Source organism: Cyanistes caeruleus, chromosome Z (genome assembly GCF_971803275.1).
Source record: "Cyanistes caeruleus chromosome Z, bCyaCae1.hap1.1, whole genome shotgun sequence".
Taxonomy (NCBI): domain Eukaryota; kingdom Metazoa; phylum Chordata; class Aves; order Passeriformes; family Paridae; genus Cyanistes; species Cyanistes caeruleus.
In genome coordinates this window covers 42,521,251-42,535,403 of record NC_141732.1, presented here as the reverse complement: position 1 = coordinate 42,535,403, position 14,153 = coordinate 42,521,251, and the positions used below count along the sequence as shown (strand labels likewise).

General features: G+C 52.8%; 1 protein-coding gene across 7 annotated transcripts in view; it reads right to left on the bottom strand.

Moving 5' to 3' along the window:
- The window catches only part of PTCH1 (patched 1), a 73,409-nt gene extending 59,858 nt beyond the window's left edge, over positions 1-13,551 (bottom strand). The window contains exons 1-2 of one of the 7 annotated variants that reach the window (XR_015280661.1): positions 7,235-7,566; positions 5,495-5,687 (exon numbers count right to left, since the gene is read on the bottom strand). Coding sequence is in view for 4 of the 7 variants with exons in the window: in XM_086868358.1 (XP_086724484.1) it covers positions 5,495-5,687; positions 7,235-7,435 (394 nt within the window). In the remaining 3 variants the exon portion in view is untranslated. Of the gene's footprint in view, positions 1-4,882; positions 5,122-5,494; positions 5,688-6,273; positions 6,431-7,234; positions 7,828-13,472 lie in introns of those variants that run through there. The other 6 variants (XM_086868357.1, XM_086868358.1, XM_086868355.1 and 3 more) reach the window with 6 other exon arrangements.
- Between the last annotated feature and the right edge of the window lie 602 nt (positions 13,552-14,153).

Sequence of the window (14,153 nt, the reverse complement as noted above, 5' to 3'; positions counted from 1 at the left end):
TTTGCTTCTCAGAAGAATACTAGTGTGAAGTTAACTGGTGCCTTTAGGCAGAACTTAAGAAAAACTTTTCTCTCCTGCACTTAATCTTGATGGTTTAAGAAAACCGAGGATCTGTGGAAATAGTGGTTCCTGCATCACTCACACACTTTCTTCATTTTCACCTCATTCTTAAGTTGCATGGGTAGATTAACATATTTTAAGAAGGGTCAGCCATAAGTACAATAGAGCAACCTGATTTTTGTCCCTTAAGAGAAAAAGGAAGTAATACTATACATAGCTCAAATCTTGACTTACAAGGTATTTCTACTGTATATACTCAGTCCTAATTCACTTACAATTAGAACACACTCACTTTGTTCCACATACCTGAACTGAACTATGCAGCTTCTGAGGCATTCCCTGCAGGATGTCCTACCTATTTGTATCATCCACCCTCTTCCTTCACACTGGCTTAAAGCAGGAGCTCTGCATGTTAGAGTTTGGTTCAAGCTCACAAAGCTTCGCAAAGCTTCATGAAGAGGGCTACTTAAGGAGGGAATAATTTGACTGAGCTTCATCTAGTGCAAAAAGTAAAGAAAGCAAAAAAGGAAGGAAAGAACAGCATGATCTTTGACCACATAAGGAAGAAAACTAATGAAAAAACAGAGGAGAAGAAAAATACCAAGAGAATGGTAACATGAAATGGATTATCACAGCACAAGACTAGACCATCTCTCCGGCTATAAGCTGCTCCAATTAACACCATTTAAGGCATTGCAGTAGCCAAATTTCAAGCTTTGTTTAACAGAACCTTCTCTGAAGCCACAAAACTACCTTCTTTCAGAAGCAGAAGCTGTGAATTTACATGTGTGACTGCTGTTGACACACTGGGTCTTAGACTGCCTATTAAGCGTGGTAGCAAATAAACATAACCAGTTATGAGCAAGATTTCCACCCAGAGCACTCTCTAGCTATGAATGGACGATTCTAAAAGCGCACGTGTCCAACAAAATTCAGTCACTGAGGAAATCAATGCAAAGCCTTTTTTCTCGCTCTGTGTGTACAATGTATAAAGATTCTAAACAGTCTCCACAACTCCAGGATGCATGGACACCCACATACAGCAGTTCAATTCAAGCTGAGTAACAGAACTGCCATTAAAATGCCAGTCCGGAATTTGTCTGCCCCAGCAGACAAGCCCCCACTCCAGCAGCAAGTTATGCACACAAGGATGACAGATCTGTTCATGTGCTGAGAAGATACAGGTTTATCTTTTATACAGGCAAAGATAACTGAGAGTAAGTCTACAAGACAGCAACACAGGTGGAGCCACTGTGGGACAAGGAGCAATAACTGAAGTACCTGAACAGCGGCCAGAAAAGTACTATGTTTAAAAGAGCCCCCCCTCCAAAAAAGTTACTCTATAACACTTAGTGCCAAGAAACAAACTGAGAGGAAAGCCGCTTCGGTAGAAGGCTCAGAGAAGGCCAAGGTTAGCATAAATTCCAAAAGAGGAAGACTACTACAGGAAATCTGAAAGAATGATGTTTTGAAGATCTCTCTCAGAAAGTCTGCCTACCAGGTGAGCTTCTAAACCTATGTAAATATTTCAGCCACAACATCTGCAGGCTCTGACTATTCATCGCTTAACTTGGAATGTGCATGATCTTAAAACTCATTCAAAGTTCACTTCACTCTCTGTTAATTAATTCAGTTATGGTTTTAAAGCAACCATTTACTTCCAGCAAACTTTCGATTCTGTTCAGCAGCAAACTTTCTGCTGTTTTATGTTCCATGGTATTCAGGAACACACCATATCAAATTTGTCTTTTTAAGTAAATACTGCCAATTTCTTCAGCAGTAATAATTGTAAAAAGTTTCAGTAGCAGATCAAAACTGTTACTTGAAGTACATGAATCTACACAGCACACACAAGACAGTCCAGGGATTGGGCCTAGCCGGAATGGGGTTGTGAAAGACAGGTACTGCTTGCCCAACCTCATCTTTTTCTACAACTTAGTGGATGAGGGAAAGGCTATGGATATTGTCTACCTAAACTTTAAGAATGCCTTTAACACTGTTTCCTACAGCATTGTCCTGGAGATACTGGCTGCTCATGGTTTGGACAGGTGCGCTGTTTGATGGGTTAAGAACTAGCTGGATGGCCAGGCCCAGAGTGAGTTACATCCAGTTGGTGGCCAGGCACTGGAGGGGCTCCCAGGGATCGGTGATGGGACAAGTCCTGTTTAATATTTCTATTGATTATTTGGATGAGGGGTTCAAGTGCCCCCTCAGTCAGTTCCCAGATATCACCAAGCTGGGTGGGAGCGTCAATCTGCAGGAGGACAGGAAAGCTCTGCAGAGGGATCTGGACAGGCTGGATCAGTGGGTCATGGCCAAGGTTATGAGGTTCATACCATTTTCACCATAAAGTGTCCTGGCCTTGGGTCACAACAACTCCATGCAGGACTACAGAAAAAGACCTGGGGGTGCTGAGCATGAGCCATCTGTGCCCTGGTGACCAAGAAGGCCAATGGCATCATGGCCTGTATCAGCAACAGTGTGGCCAGCAGGATTGGGAGGCAGTGACTGTCCCCCTGTACTCGGCGCTGGCAAGGCCACACCTTGAATTCTGTGTTCAGGCTTGGGCCCCTCGCTACAAGAAAGACACTGAGGTGCTGGAGCGAGTCCAGAGAAGAGCAATGGAGCATGAGCCCTATGAGGAGCAGCTGAGGAGCTGAGGTAATTTAGCCTGGAGCAGAGCACCCTTGGGATGGCCTCATCTCTCTCTGTACAGCTACCTGAATAAAGGATGTAGGCAACAAGTGACACGATGAGAGGTAATGGAGGATAGACTGGATAGTAAAGAAATTTCTTCATAGAAAGGACTGTTAAGCACTGGAACAGGCTGCCCTTGAATTACCATCCCTGGAGGTATTTGAAAGGTGTTTAGATGCGACATTTAAGGACATGGTTCAGTGGTGAACATAGTGGTGCTGGGTTAGCACTTAGGTTTGATGATATTACAAATCTTTTTCAACTTAAACAATCCTATGATTCTATATTTGGCCAGAACTGCCTAGTTCATCCAAACTCTCAGTAAACTAAAGGTAAAAGGTAAAGTGAGAGCTTTAACAAACAGAACAATTCAGCTTCTGCTCTAAGAGACTTTGAGCTAAAGAGTCCCTTAATGTACCAACCTCCATGGAGTGTACTTTAAAGCTGTTAGGACCAGTTGCATGTAAGTGCAGAAGAACAAGTTTGGCGCTGCTTTGCACTTCTGCATAGGAAGAATGTCATTTTGTATGCTATCTCTTCCTGTATGTGTTCTATCTCAAACTCTCAATCTGTACTCTTGTTTGTAGTTTAGCAACAAAAATATGGCACTGCTATCTGTTAGGTTTAATTGTGTAACACCCTTGCTTATGAGCAAGACATTTACAGAGTTTCTATCAAGAAAGCACATTTTAGCAAGCTCTTTTATGTGAATGGTCATATTGTGCTAGAATAGGAAAACCAGAAATTAATTTAAATTAAATCCAGAATATTTTATTTCACCTTAATCTGCTAGCCTTTGCTGGCTAGTTTTGAAATGCAAGGGCTTGTTTCCAAATGCAGAATTTTAACTTCTTTGTAATGAAAAAAATTAAACTAAATGGATATGAAATTACATAGGTTAACTGTCAAACTAGCTGCATTATGAATTTATCTTGGCTATAAAAACCTCAGAGATAAATTTCCACTAGATTCTGTACTAGGGACTTCTTTCCACCCCTTCCCCATAACAATAATGACAGGAGGAGAGGCCAGCGCAGCAACTGAACCAAGCAACTCTTTTGCAAATCCTATTTATTTTCTTTGAGAACTGCATCTTTACTGCCAGGCCAGTCACTAAGGCATCAGCAGCAAGTATCATCTTGGTATTACAAGGTTACAAAAAGCAGGTGTCATTAATTGAACAGGATCACCATTCCAAGCACATGACCACCAGTAACATCAGGATAATAAATGTCAGCAGAGCATGGGATTGGAGCTGCAACCACATATGAATTTACCTAACACAGAAAAGCAGAAACAAAATGCCTAAGAGCAAAAATTGATAAAAAACTTCTCCACAAAAACCTCACAGTGAATTTGGAAAAAAATTAACAGTGAAGAAAAACAAGATTCAGAGTCATTTTCATTAGTGTTTAAGGTACTGTAGCTAGTGACTAGTGCAAACTCTGACTGCACATCTCTGCCTACAGATGGGACCCAGTAGTGCCTTGTTCTGTTTCTCAGGCAGAACTGTTGGCAGCAGATCTCATTGTATTTTGGGCTCCTTGGACTACACTACACAGACCAAAAAGAGGCCATTATTTTCCAGAAAAAAACCATCACTTACTAAATGACCCGCGAATCCCATCGTGACCCCAATACGGCCGTCCTCTGCAAAGACGGACTCCTACCCTATAGGCTCTAATTCACCTCGGGCAGGACAGACCACCTTCAGAACAGGCACCGACTTTGTCTGCACTCAGCACTAGCTTTTCCACACATACACGGACAGAGAGCTATTTAGTAATGATTATTTATGCAGCCTCCCATATTAACTTTTATAAGCCAGATTCTGCTGCAAGCTCCTTTGACATAAACCTAGAGTAGTAATTGCTGCAGTCAAGGAACTCTGTTTCCACATCGACCCAGCAGCTAACGGGGGAATGTGATCTTTAATAAATAGTACTTAGCCCCTAGAAAAAAAATAACAGGGAAAAAAAAAAAAAAAAAAAAAAAGCGAGAAAAAGAAAAAAAAAAAAACCCAAAACCAAAACCACTCCAGCAGGAATTACACCTAAACTCCAAACCCGCGGCAGCCTGGAGCCATGCCTCTCAGCGCGGGTGCCCCGCCCGGCTGGCTGCCTACCCAGCTCCGGGCTCCGCTTCGCCTGCCTTTCCGTCGTGGTTTCTTGCGTCTTTTGTGGGGGCTCCTTTCTGTTATTTTTTTTTTTTTCGGAGGGGGTTTGGTTTTGGTTGTGGGGTTGTTTTTCCCCCCCTTGCTCTCTCTCTCCTCTTTCCTATTTTCCTTTTTTTCCAGCGCCGAGGCCCGCGCCCCCCCCAGCTGAAAGCCGTCCAAGCCCAGGACCACACACAGGCTCCCGCCCCGCCGCGCCGCCCGCCCCTCCCCCGCCGCGGCCGCGCGCACTCCCAAAATGGCGGAGGGGACGCCTGCCGGCAGCGCGGCCACTTCCCAGCGCCGGCGGGGACGCGGAAACCCGGCGCCCGCAGTTCGCCCGCACTGCGACGCGGCTCAGAGGCAAGGGCACGGGCGGCTGGAGACGGACCGTCCCGGTGGCCTTCCGCCGAATGCACGGCCTGGCCGGCGGGACCCCCCGCGGGCGGAGAAGTGGTACGCGCCGCCCGGGGCTGCGCGCCCCAGCGCAGGGCCCGCCTTCCCCGCCGGCGGCCGCTCCTCCTGGGCATGCCGAGCTGCCCTACCCGGCCGGCAACAGAAAGCGGGGGCACCCCCCGGACTTACCTTCCACCCACAGCTCCTCCACGTTGGTCTCGAGATTAGCTGCCCTTAATCCTACAGCGAAAGCCCCAAATATCAGGAGGCCGACAACCAAAAACTTCCCGCAGTTTTTCTGAATGTAACAGCCCAGTTTAAACAACAGTCTCTGAAACTTTGCTCGCAGCCACAGCGGCGCTTTCCGTCCCGTCGCCTTCCCCTGAAAAGCAAGAAGAGGTCAGTAGGTGGGGGCTGCGGCAGCCGGCAGAAGTGGGGAGAGCCCCTCAGCCCTCCCAGGAGCGGGACAGCTGGTGTCCCTCGGGGCGCGGTCCCCGGAGGAAGGATGGAGCGCCGTGAGCAGCTCCAGCAGGCATCCTTCCAGCAGGGCCCTGAGCCCCGCGGCCCTGCCGAGCAGCCACCCTCCAGCACGCACACGGCGACAAGGTGTACCTGCTGGTAGCCGTTCTTCCCCCAGACCAACAGGCGGGTTTAGGGGTGACAACACCGCGTCGGTCCCCGGGCCCTCGCCTGTGCTGCCCATCACCATGCTCTTGTCTGGCCCGAGGCACCGGCAGCAGCTCGGGCTGCAAAGCATTCGCGCTGGGGAAACCTATGGCCCCAGGGAAGAAGGAACCACTTCCGATGAACCGCAACAGCCACAAGAAAGAAAAGTCCCTTTTCCTGTTCTACTTGGAACCCCAGAATGGCTGGGGAGGAGAGGCGGGGGGATTGTGTGACAGATAGCGGGGTAGCAGTGGCCGTTTCCCCCACTCCCAGATCCTAGCAGGGGCTGAGGCAAGACCCACGTGGTGAGCAGCGCTGTAAGATCTGCAGTAATTCATTTCCATAGAGTTTGGAGACGCTGTGTGATCTGAATTAGGAAGTAGAGCAGCCATCTGTAAGTTACGACAATATTTGTGAACGGAAGAGGGCAGCCACATGGATTTTTTTTTTTTTTTTTTTCCCTCCTCCTTTCCCTCTTCTTACAAAGCCTAGAAATCCGCTCCCTGAAGTGAAACCATCCCTGCAGCAAGGCAGCTTTTGGGGATTGTTTACTTTGAACATTTTTTGGCCGGCGGAGATTGGCGGCCGGGGCCATCCCCCCGCCCCGCCCGCGCCGGCACCTCCAGTCCTCCGCTTGGACCGGCGCGGCAGGGTTAAGGTGCCAATTTGTTTACGGCCCTCGCTCCCCCTCCGACCGCCGGGCAAGGGAGAAAACCGCTGCCTTCTTTGCTGGGGGACCCCGTTCTCCGAGGGCAGTCGCCGTCTCGGCGCTCGGCGGAAAACTTCACAAAAGCCCAACTTCTGCCAAGAAACCGGCCGGCCGGTTTCTCCCCTGTTCCGGCCGGGAGCGGGTGTTGCCGAGGTCGCAGGGCGCTACGAGGGGATGGAGAAGCAGAAAGGAAGCAGAGAGGGGAGAGGGGGAGCGGGAGAGCGGGCTTGGGGCTAGCCATGGGCAGGCCGGGACCGAGCTGAGGCTATTTCGGGAAGTTTAGGAGGAGAAGTGCTCCGCAGCACAGGCACGCACCAGGGCAGGCACAGGCGAGCAGGGGAGGGAAGGAGGGCACTCTCTCCCGCACTGAAGAGTCACAGACGTCCCTCTCTTTTTTCCCAGCATTTTATTGGTGGCCGTTTCGCTTCCATCTCCTCCTTCCACCCCCGCGAGAAAACACACCACCTCCCCACCGCCCTCCTCCTCCCCCGCGGAAAAAGCAGCACTACCACTAGCGTGTATCTCTGGAAAAAAGAGTGAGAGATTGAATGCACCTTTGAAATCTGCTCCAAGGCGAAAGCCGCATCGCAGTAGCTTGGCCGCTGCAGATACTCCCGGTCGGGCGCCGCGGCGCTCCGATTCCCTCCAGTCCTTCGCCGCCTCCCGCCGCCGATTCTCGCCGCCCGGCCGGGGTGGCCTCCGCCGCCCGCGCTGCTGCTGGTCTCCGGCTCCGACGCGTTACCGGCCGAGGCCATGTTGCCGCCGGCGGGACGGGAGAGCTGCCGCTGGCGCTGCCGCGGCGGGGCCCGGGGCCCCGGGGGCGCGGCGGGGCCGCGGGGGGCTGGCGGCGCACCGGGCCGCGGTCTGATGCTGCTGCTGCTGCTGCTGCGGGGGCTGCTGCCGCCGCGGCTGCCGCCGCCGCCGGCGGGGCTGCTGCTGGGGCTGCTGCGGCGCGGCCGCCTCACGCGGGGCGCGGGGCGGCGGCTGCCGCCGCGGCCGCTCCGGCCGAGTCGCTCCCCGCGCCTCCCATTGCCACATCGCGCGCGGACCCCGAGCTGCAGCCGGCCGCTCCCCGCGCCCGGCGAGGGCGGGCGCGACCCCCGGGATCCCCCGGCCGCCGCCGCGCTATCCTCCGCTCCCGTTGGAATCGCCTACTCCGGCCGGCCGCCGCTGCCTCTCCGGGAAGCCGTCAGCGACGGCGGCGGGGCGGCGGCGCGGCGGGCCGCGGCTGCTCCTGCTTCTGCTGGGCTGCCTCGCCGCGCTGCACCATCCTGCTTCAGCGCCGGGGTGCTTCCCGCGGGCCGCGGGGCCGGCGGGGTTCCGCGGTTGGCCCCGCCGCGGCGGCGGCGGGCGGGCGGCTGCCTGGCGCTCTCCCCCGGTGTGTGCGCGGCAGCACCGAGCTGCAGCCCCTCGGCTCCAGAGATGAGATGAAGAAGAAAAAAAGGACTCTCTCCATTTGGATAAAGAGGAGGAGGGGTGGGGGGGGGTGGGGGGAGTATGAGTGGAGAGAGAGCGAGAGAGGGAGGAAAAAAAAAAAAAAAAAAGAAGGGGCTGAGAGCCCGCCCCCGGGGCTGTCAGATGGCTTGGGTTTCTGCGAGGTGATTGGCTCGGGGAGGGCAGAAATTACTCAGCAAACATGACTATTATTAGCTGCTTAGCAACAGCTCACCAAAGTAGAGAGACCACCCAGGCCGGCAACCCTTGTGTGTGCATCTCCAGCTTCAGGGGGAGCCTTAAAGAGATCCAGTCTTCTTTGCATGCAATACTTCCATTAAGGAATGCCTTCTCCCCCTTTCTTCTTCGTTTTCTTTTCAAGAGCGTTACCCCCCACCCCCCCCCCCCACCCCCCTCCCCCGACCTCCGTCCGGGATACTTGCAAATACACGCGCGGAACTTTCTCGCCAGGGACATACAGAAATACATTTTTCCCTTTCAAGAAAAATAGAGGGAAATGAAGAAAAAAGCAGCATTAAACGATTTCTAAAGGCCTTAAAAGAAAATCCTTTTAGAGGCACCTTGGCCTCGAGCTGCAACAGATACTGGGAGGTCCGAGCTGAATTCCCAGGCTTGCAGGAATAATGACAGGGTGGTGGATACTGCGGTAGAAAGTGCCAGATTTTTCTCCCTCTCTCTTTTTAACTAAAGAGGAGACATAGTTCCTTGCAAGAAAACCACTCCGTCCAGTTAGAAAAACACAATGAAAATTTAACACTTAAGGGATTTAAAGCCCCGCGGAAGCTAGCTGTTTCAGCTTAGGGCTCATTCTTTAACTGAAACCTGAGGAAAGCCAGTTCTAATGTTTTTAGTGTAAAAGTCCATGAAACGCAGCCTGCCTGGCCGCGCTAAACATTTCTCGAACTACACGCGATTGTTTACTTTTTTGGCACCGCTTCCCCGCGTCTCTCTTCATTGAGAATCAGCCATTAATTGCTACCTCTAGCGCTGCGCGCGTCCCCCCAGCCCCGGGCTCGGCCCCGCTGCGCAGCGCGGCTCCCCGCGGAGGCAGCTGCGGGCCGCGGCGGACACCCGCGCACAGCCCGCCCCTCCGCCCCCCGCCCGGGCCGGGGAGGCGCTCCGGGCGGCTGCCCTCCTGCAGGACGGCTTCTCCACGCCTGCGGAGGAGCACGGCTGTAGTGTTTGGGAGCTGGATGGGGCGTGGGATAAATGCAGGGCAGAAGAGAGGGGCATGGGGACCCGAGGTGAGAAGAGCACCCCGTGCAGCCCGTCCGGTGTAGTGCCCGGCTCGGCAAACCTGCCAGCACTGCGCAACTCTCCCTTCAAGCCCCGCCGTGCATGTACCTGGGGCAGTGGTGGTGAGCAAAAGCCCTGAGACCCTGGTCACTACAAGCGTCCTCCTCCCCTCGGCGGGCTGGCGACCTCCCTTAGCGGGGCCGTCCCGGCGCCGGCAACGCGGGCTGGCAGCGTCCCAGGAGTCGGGGCCGCCGGCGGGAGCGAGCTGCGCACCGCACCGCACCTCACGGCACGGCACGGCACGGCACCGCTCTCTCCGTGAGACAGCCTAAAGGCACCAACGGTCAGGGCCTTTCAAGGGCCATACCCGACGGCTATGGGGTCTTTTATTTCTTTGATTTCATCCCAACTCAGTTTTTTCTCACCCTGGAAACTTGTCTCCTTGAAGGCCCTGCCCTGTGCTCTGAACAGGACTGTCTCCAGGAAAGCTGCTAGGAGAAGCAAGCTGTCGTGCAGGCACACGTAGGTGCATAGGTATGGGAGAAAAGAAACCTGAAGCGGTTGCAGCTGGAGGCTGTTTTCTGTTTGAGGCTGAAACCTTGCACCTGGGATGTAGTCGGCCACCTCCAAGTCAAGTTTCCACTTGGGAAAGTGACCATCCATCTAGCTAGAAAGCGATGTGACACTACTTCTGCAAGTGTTCAGTCTTACTGTGTAGCAGGGCAGGGGAATGGAGAAGGAACAGGCACAGAAGCATTTTGGTTCAGCCTCTTAGTAGGCTCCAAAACCAGGGAAGAGTGTCCCTTCAAGCACCTGGAATCCCCAGCACTGTCCTATGTGCCTCCTGCCTTTTAGCCTTCACATAGTAGCCTAAACTCCATTCTCACTGCTGGATCCAAAACTCTATCTGAAGACGCAAATTTAACAAGCATTGTCTTAATCTCCCCTCTCTCCCTGTGGTCTGAAAGGATTTTTTTTTTTTTTTTTTCCAAGCATACACAAGAGATTAATTACTGCAGAGATCTAATTGGTCTTGTTTCTGGGATGGGTGTGTGTATGTATGTTGGGGTTTTTTTCCCCTCAAGGAAGAAATATCAGTGTAAAAGTCTCCACTTGGGTGGTCAGAGCAGTGGCTACCCCCAATCTGCCTCGTAGCTGATGTCTGCTTGCTACATGCCTGGCAATAATGTTATTCCTAATCAATCTGCCCTTATTTACATTTGTAAGCACTGCTGACTGTGATATACATGCCCTGAGTGTGCAACTGCTCCTCCACACCAAGGGCTATTTCCGTCTTCAGCAACTTGAAGGGATGTCCCAGATTTCTTATAATCTAGGACGTGCTTTATGGTGAAGGCCTGGGAAGTTGTCTCCTTATGTACACAGGCTACAGTCTACTACCATTCGTACCTGTTTCCTTTCAATGCCTAGACAGCCCAGGCTGGCGTACAGGAATTTCAACCTTGACTTTAGCTGTAGTGGCTTAATTTTGTAACGCTCTGCCTCTTACTTACATTCTCTTTGTGATCATAACCCCCGATACTGCAGAGCTTCACACTTCCTCCAACCAGGTAAGGGATCAATCCGATAGAGGTTAAGAACGGGTAACAGATATTTATAGTGATTTTACTTTAACGCCTTTTTTTTCCAGGTTGCTCTTCACCTGCAGACACCTATCAAAAGCATTTGCACTGCTGGAGCATCTGATTACCCTAATAAAGAAAAGACAGAAATGAAAAGCAGGCACTTTGGGTTCCTTTTGTATGGTTTTCAAGAGAGCTGACCATGGGAGATGATTCTACTTGTGGGAAAATAATCAGATTTTTTTTCTATTCCCTCAAATTTTTGTCTCTCACACGTTTGCATCGCACAAGTGCGCAGGTCTGCTTCGGCCCTGTGCTTCCGCCCGCACATCTGATTCTGGCGTTGACATAAGACCACAGTCACTGGGTTTTGCAGGGCAGCCTGAGCCTCCCTCTCCTTTTCCTCTCGCAGTGCCGTGTTGGCCACCGGGCCGGCGGGGGCTGCCGTCGGGGGGCGGCGGCGCGCAGCGGGAGCCGCTCCGCAGGGCAGCCGCTCCGCAGGGCAGCGCCGCCGCCCAGCGCCCGCGCCTGGGGAAGGAGGCGGGCGGCCTCTCCCCCTCCTCAGCCCTGGAAGAAAGGGAACTGCTCGAGCCAACTTGTCAAAATAATGCGGCTAATTACCCCTGATCTCCTTTAATGGAAAGCTGCTCTGCACGCCACAAAGGAGCAAATGAGGGATCTACAGCACCAACCCAGGAGCGCTGGCATTTTTCTTCTGCGGAGGGCTGCGGGGAAATGTGCCTCCAGAGGAGTCTCCGAAGCTTCTGGGCTCCTCCCGCGCAGCGGCGGACGCCAGAGGAGGACAAGAGCGCGCGGGAAGCTGCGGAAGACAGTGGATGGAGCAACAGCCCGCTCCGTCCAAAACCACGAGAACATTCCAGCCCTAGCAGACCTTGTCATATTCCACGAGGGTCTTTACCTCTCCACGAGGGTCTTTACCTCTAGAAACCCAAGTAGTCTTCAAATCAGATTCTTTTCCTGGCAAAATGCCCTGCCACTTGCAGGACATTAATGCGCATTGAGAGAGGAAAGTTACACTGAACCTTTTTTATCCAGCCTGGACAACACCGGGTCTGTGTAAAGATACAGCTCAAGTTTTGCATGTGCCAGAAGGCAGGGCATTCACTTCCATGATCTCTGCCATCGGGCCTTGCAGATAAAAAAGCTGAGCGACACAATCTCTTTGACCCACTGCTGGAGCAACAAATTTATTAGAAATATAGGCGTGAGAAATGAAAAGGAAGTAAAACAATTCAGGCTCATTGTATGTCTTTCTTTCATACTGCTAATCCGGTTTACACATCACGCCTACATGTCTCAATAGGGCTTTATACACTGTGGCAAAGGCAGAACAAAATAAAAGGTGTGTGTGTGTGAGAGTGTGTGCGTGTGTGTGCATGTGTGTGCAAAATAAGGATATAAACAGAGAAGGCTAAGACGTTTTAATTCAGAGTGGGCTGCCAGTTTTATATCTACAGGCTTTTAAAATCAAATAGGTTTAAAAAGATTCCTCCTCCTCCCCCTCCCTCCTCTGACCTAATACTTCTAAACCACACTACCTGCTGTCCAGATACAATGTCGTAATTCAGACTCACAATGCCCCTAGTAGCCATAACCAGAAACTAGATGGACCTACGGGACTGGTGCCAAAACAAGGTGAGACTCTTTAACCACTGCTGGTAAGAGCTGTCTGCTTAAAAGCTGTGAAATACCCACCTGGGCTCCAACACTTCTTCTAAAATCATCCGACGATATCAGATGTCTCCCCACTCCCCTCCGCGCTTTTACCTCCCCCAGGTCTACCTCCCGTAATGGGGCTAAGGCAGCGCAGAGGGTGAGATCTGTCACGAACGTGCCCCCCCGTCTCCAGTCCCTGGAAGCAGCAAGACAGCACGCACGGAACCGATGACAGGAGCTCTGTACCGGTCCTAATTGTTCCCGGCACCAACCACACGAGGAGTCCAACCCTGTAAACAGGAGGCTGAAGCCGATACTGACTTCAACCTAAGGCGACCCCCGTCCTGTAGAGCCTAGTCCCAGAGAAGTTTCTGCTTCCCACAGGGCAGGCAGCTTTTTCGGACCAGAGCTCACACAGGTGCGAAATAGAGACCAGGGACTCTTTTGCCATCCTCTGCGGCACTGCAGTCACTTCAGGAGCCACCTTCCATCAGCGGCGTGTACCCCCCCGTGCATCCCTACGCAGCTCAGAGCCATCTCACCGCCAAGCCGGGCGAGGGGGAGCAGCACCTGGGCCCCAGGGAGCCCCTGCTCCACGCCGAGCCCCGCCACACCCCGCCCGCCGTGTCCCGCGCTGCCGCCCCCGCCCGGGCCGCACCCGGTGCCCGCTCAGTAGCTTCGGCCCCCGACAGCGAGAGGGAGGCTCCCCCCGCCCCCTCCGTCAGCTTCGGGCCCCGGCGAAGGCCCTGTAGCCCCTCCAACACCGCCCCGGGCCCGGGCCCTGTCCGTCAGGTCCCGCTGTCCCGGCCCGCTGCCGCCCCGCCGAAGGGGAGGCACCTACCATCACTGCCTCTGCAGGAGCCGCTCGGGGACAGCCGTGCTGGAGGTCTGGGTGCGCCCTTATTCACGGGTACTGATGGCTTAAATGGAACATCAGTGTTGTTATTTCCTTCCTTCCTTCCTTCCTTCCTTCCTTCCTTCCTTCCTTCCTTCCTTCCTTCCTTCCTTCCTTCCTTCCTTCCTTCCTTCCTTCCTTCCTTCCTTCCTTCCTTCCTTCCTTCCTTCCTTCCTTCCTTCCTTCCTTCCTTCCTTCCTTCCTTCCTTCCTTCCTTCCTTCCTTCCTTCCTTCCTTCCTTCCTTCCTTCCTTCCTTCCTTCCTTCCTTCCTTCCTTCCTTCCTTCCTTCCTTCCTTCCTTCCTTCCTTCCTTCCTTCCTTCCTTCCTTCCTTCCTTCCTTCCTTCCTTCCTTCCTTCCTTCCTTCCTTCCTTCCTTCCTTCCTTCCTTCCTTCCTTCCTTCCTTCCTTCCTTCCTTCCTTCCTTCCTTCCTTCCGCCGAAGGAACTGAAAATGTGAAAAAACAGCCCTCCTAGGCTGCAGACATTCTGCCGAGTGCTGGAAAGCCTCACAATTACATGCCTGTTTCTATTAAGCAGCTCCATCGTCCCCTATGTGGGTGGTCTGGCTCTCACTAGGCAGGACCTGTCAGGGTCACGTGACGGACCCGTGAACGCTGCCCCTTTACA